The 9,697-nt window shown below is 46.4% G+C and overlaps 1 protein-coding gene across 1 annotated transcript in view; it reads right to left on the bottom strand.

The window, feature by feature from the left end:
- Positions 1-1,212: 1,212 nt before the first annotated feature.
- KCNK9 (potassium two pore domain channel subfamily K member 9) overlaps positions 1,213-9,697 on the bottom strand; it is a 116,991-nt gene continuing 108,506 nt past the window's right edge. The window contains exon 2 of the mRNA XM_006016444.1: positions 1,213-2,129. Within this exon, the coding sequence (XP_006016506.1) occupies positions 1,288-2,129 (842 nt within the window). The 3' untranslated portion in view covers positions 1,213-1,287. The remainder of the gene's footprint in view (positions 2,130-9,697) is intronic.

Raw genomic sequence — 9,697 nt, 5'->3', positions numbered from 1 at the left:
GCACTTATTTCTCGCCCCCTACAGATAAATACATTATCTCTCGGCCTAGCAAAAAACCAAAACCAATTTTACTCTTGCAGGTTCCCAGTAGGCCAAAACACAAGATACTGTCCCTTGAATTCTTCCTGAGACCAACAAAGGCTTTCCATTATTTACAAATCAAAAGCATTGAAGAGACAATCATCTTTATATTTTTTTTTATTCAAAACAAGGAATGCCCTGTCACTATTATATAAGAAAAAAATATACATCCACCTAGTTATACCAATCCTAATCCAAGCATTCCAAAAAATATAACTCCTATTCATGCAGGTAGTTGCTGCACAATAAAATAAAATAAAATAAAATAAAATAATAGCCATAATAATAATAATAATAATAATAAAATTGTATAAATAAGAGCGAAAATAACAAAATAGACACTCTATAGTTCCAACAATTTTCCGGGTTTTTGTTAAAAAAAAAAAATCCACTTGAACAGCAAATTGTTGGAACAGTAGCAAATGGTGAAAGTAAAATGTAGTTAAATCAATAATATTATTTGCTTTTGATTATTAATTCCATTGCTAGTTTTTCTTGTGTTTTTATAATGCATACCAGTTTTACAAAGTGCATGCTTTATTTTTATTTTTTATTTTATTTTTTGTTACCTTTCCACCGGCAAGCTAAAATGATCCCATCTTTTCCTGCCTCTTTTTATGTTAATACAATCTAAAATCTAGCATTAAAAAATTTATCATGATACACCTGGTATATTAACTGCTTTTGGCGCATGCTCGACTTGGCAGAAACAAAACAAATTGGCTCCCCTTCCCCCCCGCCCTCCCCGTTCCTTTGGAAGCAATCTAAAAGTTAAAAGCAGGCTGGAACACAATTGCTTCAAGGGGAAAAATGAATACCTGATGCTTTGAGTTTTTGTCACATGGCACTAGTTGTGGAATTGCACGCACACACATCCCACACGCACGCACGCACGCACACAGCAACCTGCTTGTGAGGAAAAGAGTTTATTAGGTCAGGAGTGCCGCTGGCACGTGAAGGCTCCCAGCTTTGTGTGCAACTTTGGATTTGGTACCCACTTCGCGTCACCTCGAATCCTCTGAAATCCACCGAGGGGGTAATGTAAGGCATACTTTGCTGGAACAGTAATAATCCATGCTTCATGCTCAAGAGCGGAGTCTCAGAGGAGGACTGGCTTTTTATACTCCCTTTGGCCTCGCTCCGTCTCACTCAAGGAACCAAAAAAGAATTGGGGGAAACAAGAAGAGCAAAAGAAGACCGATCACTTTAAATGGACTTTCGCCTTTTCATCAGCCTGTGGTTATCTGTAAAGCTGTGCAACCCAGGTGAGATGGAGCTAACGGGAGATGGGAAAAGGCTGTTTTTTAATGTGCTTGGTGAGATCTCCTCTATCTTGTAAGAGATGGAGTGAAAGTACTGAGGGTTCAGCTTGGAGCTGAACGAATTTTGGTGGGACACCACCCGGCTGGTGTACTCGTGGGACCTGTAACACATGCAGGAACAAACGGATTGAAGGTCTGTTACTTCGGCCTTGTACCGCGGCCGACCGTGCTGGGAGTCCTCTTGGATGTGGATAATCATGCTGTTGCGGTTCCCTGCCAGGGATGCCCGCTCCTCAGCATCCCGCCTCTCGTCCTCACTGTTCATGGTTAAGAACCTGAGAACAACCAGATTTAGAAATGCCCCAATGACTGTCAACCCCACGAGGATGTACATAAAGCTAAAAGCCACGTACAGTGGCTTCTTTTGAAGGGCCCCTTTGGTCTGCAGGGCCACATAGTCTCCAAACCCTATCGTAGTCAATGTTATAAAGCAGTAATAGTAAGCGTGGAAAAAGCTCCATTCCTCATATTGGGAAAAGGCTGCCGCTCCAATGCAGAGGGTTCCCATGCAAGAGAAGAAACCCACAGTGACCATGTTTTCCATGGAGACCTCCGTGCTCCTCATCCCGCAGCACTTTTTGATGCGTTTCAGGAGGTACTTGACAAAGGTGTTCATGCGCTCGCCCAGGCTCTGGAACATGACCAGTGTCAGTGGGATCCCCAGGACAGCGTAAAACATGCAGAAGGCCTTCCCTGCATCAGTCCCCGGGGCAGCATGCCCATAACCTGGAGAAAGAAATGAAAAGAATAGAGAATCAGTGGGGAGTTATCCATGCCCTCTCGTTTTAGAGTTAGTACAATCATTAGCAAAGAGAAAGTCAAACGTCTCATCAATCCCGAAGATTTTTCCCACCCAGAGTATTTGCCCAAATGGGCACATGTAAATCCTCGGCTAATACCAGCATTCACGACCAGGCTTTAGAGAAGCAGATATTGCAGGGTGGGGGGGAGGGAGGGAAAGTATTGATATAGGTAGAAAAGGAAAACCCAGGTGTTCATTTGCATGCAGAAAGGATCTAGTGAAGGACTGGGGGATCTCTGCTGTTTTCCAGTTTAAAGAAAAGCACGTTCTTGTCAGCATGTTCTCATGCGATGCCCATCTCTCCTCATATACTGCACAGGGACCTGATGGTCCAGTCTCAGGAGTTTGGAGTCTGGTCTGATGACCAGCTGTCTCTAAGTCGTCCCCAAATCCGTGATCCTCAACTGGGGTTTGGGGGAACCGTAAGATCCTTTGAAGGGTGTCACAGCAAGTGTGAGGAGACAAGCAGATATGGGCAGCCTCAGGTCCCCACTGCCTGGCCCCTCTGCAAAGAGGTAAGCACAGTAATTAATAAATTAGCTTTTGAAAGGGGGTGCTGCTCAATTCACAAAAGTTATGGGGGGAACCTTGAGTCTAACGAGAGGTGCCTTTTGAGTCTAAAAAGGTGGAGAACCAGTGTCTTAAATGGTAGATGTAGCCCCTAGTGCTCCATTCACTAGCTACGGAGCATGCGGGTTAGGGATACAGCCTCTGAATCAGAACATCCTAGACCCTAAGGCTAGGGCCAGACATTACACAGAAACCGGTTTAAGTGATCAGAAACTGGTTTAAACCTGCAACAGAACAGATGTTCAGTGCATACAAACCAGTTTGAAAATGGCTGAAACCGGTTTGAAATAAACCTGGTTGAACGTAGTATCAGCCTTATCTGATTTGACTCAAACCAGTTTCTGCAATGTCTGTCCCAGACCCAAATGCTGGAGGCTACAGGTAAGAAAGGCACAGTGGAAAAAACCCTGGTCCTACCCAATTTGCTCTCCCTTTCAGCATCCACTCCCTCCCACTGGGGGAGACAGCATACTGGGCAAGATGGATCAATTCTTCTGTCCTTATCTAGACCTTTTCCCTGGCAATGAAGGACAAGCACAGGAGGGCTGGATAAAAGCCCCAGCTTGTAGATATTTATCCATGTTCAATTTAATCGAGCGTGGAATTTGCTCCAGTGCAAAGGAATTGTGCAAGACAAATGCCCAACCTAAGCCTTCAAGTAAGACTTCATGTGAAACTTAGCTGGTTCATTGGTCATGTTCTGGGTAATGTTTTTAACATTTGCCCATCACCAGTCGAAACTGCAGCTTGAAGTTGATGTTTTCAGCCAGCTGACAGTGCGACGGACACTGAATGCAATACAAGTAGCAGTTTGGCCCCTGTTGCAGAGGGTGGGAGTAAATTACCCTGCACTTGGCTACAGAAGCAAGCATTTATCAATGCACTTGGCTCGGAGCCCACTACTGAATGCCAGGCAATTTGCAACAAAAAAAGAAAAACTAAGCTAGAAAAAAAAGGGTTGGCGGGGGGGGGGGGGACAGGGAGCAACTATGTCCTCAAAAACGTAACAAGGCCTCCTCCCTTAACTTCCTTCCTTAAACTGCTGCATGCTGGCAGCAGGACAAGGACAGAAAACAGGTCTGCTAGAAAACAGAAACAAGTTATTGTTAACATTATAGAACAGATAATTTGCTATAATTAATTGCAAATCCACCTGTTGCATCAGGCCAGGTTGTCAGTTGAGTACAAAAAGCAGCTTCCAAATTACCTGGGGGACAAGTGTCTCCCAAAGATGGATGTTGGATTTGTTCCACCTGATTGTCCCTCAGTAAAGGCTGTAATTGCTTCTCATTACTAACATCAGCTTTTGAACTACAGGGGTGTTAATTAAACCAGGGACATCTTCCCATTTTATAGCTTTAGTTACAGCTGATAAAGAGGAGGAGCGCTTCAGAAAATGTGATATTCCAGATGGTTACAGAGATGGCAGTTGGTAGAAACAGCTTTCACTTTGGGCTCTAAAGAAAATGTTTAGGGCCGAGAAAAGATTTCCTTTGAAATCATCGTGTCCCACTCATTAAGGATCCTTAGAGACTGTTTAGGAAGATTATAACACCTTAATATTATACACTGACATACTTCATCCAAGTTTCTCAAAGCACTCCGTAGATCTCGTAATTCATGCAGCCACGCAATACTCATGGGAGATAGGTAAATATTAGTAACCCCATTTTATAGGTAGGCAAATGTAGATACTGGGAGATATCTGTGACTTTTCACCGGGTCACATCGCTGTAAACAGAATCGAGGGATTCTGACTTCTAGTCTATCCCATTAGGCCATAGCCGCTTCCTCACTGCATCAGATCATATAAACTATAGCATAATGTAGTGTGATAACAAACATGTCGGACAGACGGGGCGTTATTTATCCAATTGTAATGAGACCTTAAAAATAGATGTTATCTTTAGGAATCCACATGAGGCATTTCTGTAGCGTAGACGATAATCTGGGCAGTATGTAGCACTGCGGCACCGATCACAGGGACCTCGTTAAGTGCATTAAGGAAAGATGAAGCTCTCCTTTCCAGCACTGATGCAGAGTCAATCCATAACCAAAAAGTGGAGCAGGTGAAAGGCAAACTGGGACATTTACATTCCTGGAACCTTAGTTGTGCAGGTTCAACATTTCAAGCTGCCCTCCCCGCCAGGGTTGGAAGTGTAAGAGAAGTTACTGTTTGCCAAGAAGAAAGAGGAGGAAAGATAATTTTTCTTACCTGTAAGCAGTGTTCTTTCAGTGGACAAGGTCAGGCTCCGAGCAGATAGCTTTTATTTATGTCAGACCTGAATGGGCGCGAGTGACTGCTTGAGCAGCAGAATTTGAATTTCAGTGCAGGGTGTTTGGGAACTCCTATTAAGTTCTCCAGCACCGTGCCGCTGCACTTTGGCAGGATACTAAGACAAGGACTTACAAGCTGGGAGGTGAGAGAGACTTGATCGGAACGACATTGGATATGAAACTGGAACAAAACTGGTTTAAAGGAGTCAGATGGTATTGAGCTTAGATCTTTTTCAGCATCCTGTGGTGAAGAAGAAGGGACAAAAGTCAGGACGACGACACTAAGACCGTGATATTAAGAATGCATCCACTTAAGCTAAGGGCTGGAGGCCTGGAAGAAACCCAGGGAATTCGGGTGTTCATGAGAAAGCAGAAAGCATCCGTAAATGTGAAACGACCCCTACATCAGGGAGCGCAACATGGGCAAAGAGGAAAACGCCTTCTCCTGACATAAGGCACGTTCTGCTTATTTTACATGGCTAGGTTCGCTTTGCCAGTGGGATGAGCACATCTCAGAACAAAAAGATTTCTGTAGAAGTATCCTGGGCTGCTTCCCCCGACACGTTCAAGAGAAAGCAACTTTACAAGTGTTTCCAGCTTGTTTACAGCTCTTCGCTCTAGCTTGGGTATGTGAAGCCATACCTTGGAGAACAATCAATACAACCAGGAGGCTTCCTGTGTTTCTAATACCCAGCTTGGTTGTTGCTGCAGAAAGCTAGGACCAGGGCAGCAGGAGGCCGATTTCTCTGAGCTGGAGAACTGGAAAACGAAGGCGTGAGACATGCCTAGATGGAGCACAGATTCATGCAGAAGTTTAGGGGCTGGAAGGGACCTCATGGGATCATCAGGTCCAGCCTGCCCCCCCGCTCCGGGCAGGAAACACTGCTGGGGTCAAGTAACCCCAGCAAGGTGTGCATCCAGTCTCTTTTTGAAGATCACCAAGGTAGGTGCCTGCACCACCCCACCTGGGACTCTAGTCCAGAGTCTGATCACATGAACCGTGAAGAAGTTTTTTCTTATATCCAGTCAGAAACCTCCTTCTAGGAGTTTATGACCATTGCTCCTGGTTTTCCCCTGGGGCGCTTTGGTGAATAGTTGTTCGCCTAGCCCCTGATGCTCTCCCCTGATATATTTGTCAGCTGCCCCCAAATCCCTCCAAAGCATGGGCGACTGGTGCCTCCCGAGTCTGGGGGGGCACCAGACCACTGACCGGGGGGGGAGGGTGTCCCCTAGCCAGCAACTGCCAACCGGGGGAGGGGTGTCCCCCAGCAGCCAATCGCCAAGCCAGTGGCAAAACCAAAAATGCATTTCCAGCAGCACTTCCAATTTCACAGCTGGCACTTCCAGGGGGTGTACGGTCTATCTCAGGGGGTGCACATGCACCCACATGCACCCCCTACATGTCGCCAATGCCCCAAAGTCTTCTCTTTTCTAGGCTGAACAGTCCCGTATCTGTCAGCCTTTCCTCATATGGCTTTCTTTTCAGGGTTCTGATCATACGAGTGGCTCTTCTCTGGACTCTCTCGAGCTCCTCCACATCCTTCTTGAAGTGCGGTGCCCCGAACTGGATGAAGTACTCCAGCTGCAGCCTGACCAATGCCAAGTAGAGCAGAAGAATACGAAGAACATGAGTGACGTCCACCTTGAACAAGGGGCCAAAGTTGCTTCATTTTTTATTTTAATTTCCCAAGCATTCACAAAAGACTTCAGCCTTCTTGTTTGTCTATGGAGATGACGGTCACCAAGGGATGAGGAAGTGTCATGCCCCAAGGTGTTAAAATTTCCAGGGATGGAGAGACCACAGCTTCTGTCCCAATGCTTGACCGCCCTCATAATGAGGAAGTGCTTCCACATCTCCAACCTAAAATTTCTTCTGCTGCAGTTGGAGGCAGCCAAAGGCTGAAAGGGTCACAGAGACTGAACGCTCTTCTTGTTTCAGGAGGTGGTTGGAGGCCATTGGCCCTAGCTCTAGCCACACAGGAAAGGTTATCTTCATCCTCTTTATAATCACCCTTCAAGTATTTGAAGATTGTTAGGAAATCCCCTTCAGACTAAATAACCGTAGTTCTTTTAGCCTTTCCTCATTAGGCTTGCTTCCCAAGTCCCTGATCCTTTTTGTCACACTCCACTGGACTCTTTCCAATCAGTTCACATCTTCCTTGAAGTGTGGGGCCAAAAGTGGACACAGTACTCCAGGTGAGGCCACACTACTGACAAATAAGGCCTCACCAGTGCCTTTTTTGCTCTGTTCAAGGCAGACTTCCAACCTCTTTTGCCTCATCAGCATGTGCTCTTCCACAGCTCGCTTCTGACTTTTGAGAGAGAGATGACACAAAAGAAAATCCACTGATGGGTACTTAGAAGCAGGCATGTCCCACTCCAGGAGAAATGCTTGGTTATTTTCATTTCACGCACTTCTGAAGGAATAGCAAGGCATGGCCCTGGCATCTTAAAGTCCCATGTGTCCTGCAGGTTGAATTTCGAATCATAGAGAATTTGGGCTGGAAGGGATGTCTGGAGGTCATCTAGTCCACCCCCCTGCCTGAGGCAAGATCATCCCAATCCAAACTGCCCCGTACAAATCTGTAATCTCACCTCTTAGTAAAACTACACAGCCAACCCTGACACAACACAAGGCATAATGCCCTAATCTGCCACAGGTAAAGCAGGGAGACCACAGCAGTCAATGCCCTGCTGCTGTAAAAGTTAATATATATATGCTCAAAAGATCCAAGGAAGATGATCACACCACACTCCCTGTTATGGAGAAAGGCAAAAAACCCCACAGTCCACACCAATCTGATTATGGTGTAAATTCTTTCTTGACCCCAAATACGGCAATCGGTCTGATCCTGAGTGGAGGGGCAAGACCCTCTAGCCAAAAACCTCTGGGTTTAAATCCCAGCATGAGCACTCAAAATCCCCAGCCCTGGCTGCAGCCAACACTCAATACATCCAAAGTCAGGAAAAAAAAGAGAGAAGAACTGACACATGAGCAGCAATTTCTTCTCAGCCTCGTGTAGAACTAGCAAAGCCCAATAGCATGGGAAATACCCACAGCTGAACATTAGTATAGGTCAGGGGTGGCCAACCTGCAACTCTGGAGCCTCATGCAGCTCTTCAGAAGTGAATATGCGTCTCCTTGAATCTTTGCACGAGCACATGGTGACCAGCTTCCATCCCTCCATTTGGAAGCTGGTCACCGTGTGCTTGTGCAAAGATTCAAGGAGATGCATATTCACTTCTGAAGAGCTGCATGTGGCTCCAGAGCCACAGGTTGGCCACCCCTGGCATAGGTGCTCCTAGATCATCCATAACCAATGTTTGTCCAGCCTTTTCTTGAACACCTCCAGTGAAGAAGAGTCCACAACTTCCCCAGACATCTATTCCACTGCCTCCCTGTTCTAACAGTGAAGAATTTTTTCCTGATCTCCAATATAAACCTACTTTGCTGAAACTTCAAGCCACTGGTCCACAACCTACTCTCTGCAGCAAGAGAGAAGAGGTCTGTTTTCTATATGGCAGCTCTTCAGATATTTGAAGCCAGTATCATAACCCCTCTTCAGCATCTTTTTTTGCAAGTTGTACATACCAATTTCCTTCAGCCTCTCCTCATTTAACTTGCCTGCCAAGCCTGTTATCATTTTTGTCTGCACCTCTAGACTCTAACTTCTCCATGTCCTTTTCAAACTGTGGAGCCCAACACTGCACACACAACTCTAGATGAGGCCTAACCAGTGCTGAGTAAAGAGGCACTTCTTCTTCTGCATCCTTCACCTAATGCTACTATTGATGCATCCCAAAACCGCATTTGCCTTTTGTGCAGCTACATCATACTGCAGACTCATATTGAGTTTGCAATCCACCAAGATGCCCAGGCTCTTCTCTGAATAACATAGGGCATGTCTACATGTGCTGCTAATTCAACTTAATAAAATCCAGTGCAGTTTGGACCAGAGTTTATTGCTTTTGGGCACCGCACTCACACATGCACCCAGGACTACAGCGCATTGATCCAGGTCAGAGCAGCCCCGGCTGGCAGGGAGCCTGGGGAGGTCAGCCTGCCAGGCTGGGGCTGCTCCAACCTGGCTCAACATGGTATAGAGGGGCTGGCTGGGGCACGAGGGGGCTTTAGTGTGGAGCTAGCAGGCTGACCTGCTAGCAGCGGGTTGGTGCTTTTGTGCCCCAACCCCCTAACCATTTCTGTTGCCCTCTCACCAACAGAGGGAGCCCACATCCTTTCTACAGTGGACGACTCAAAACTGAACACAGGACTCCAGATGTGGCTTCACCAGTGCTGAATAGATGGGAAGAATCACTTCCCTTGATCTGCTGGCAGCGCTCCTACCAATGCACCCCAGGATGCCATTAGCCTTCTTCGCAACAAGGACACACTGTTGTCTCATATGCAGCTTATTGTCCACTGTGACCCCCAGGTCCTTTTCTGCAAAGCTGCTGCTTAGCCAGTCAGTCCCCAGCCTGTCCCGGTGCATGGGATTGTTCCATCCTAAGCGCAGGACATTGCACTTGTCCTTGTTGAACCTCATGAGATTTCTTTTGACCCAATCCTCCACTTGGTCTACGTCTCTCTGAATCCTAGCCCTACCCTCCAGCGTATCTACTCCCTCACCCCCACCCCCAACCC

The sequence above is a fragment of the Alligator sinensis genome, unplaced genomic scaffold (assembly GCF_000455745.1).
Source record: "Alligator sinensis unplaced genomic scaffold, ASM45574v1 scaffold721_1, whole genome shotgun sequence".
Classification (NCBI taxonomy): domain Eukaryota; kingdom Metazoa; phylum Chordata; order Crocodylia; family Alligatoridae; genus Alligator; species Alligator sinensis.
Note: the sequence above shows the minus strand (reverse complement) of the source record. Positions and strands in the feature narration are given on the sequence as shown.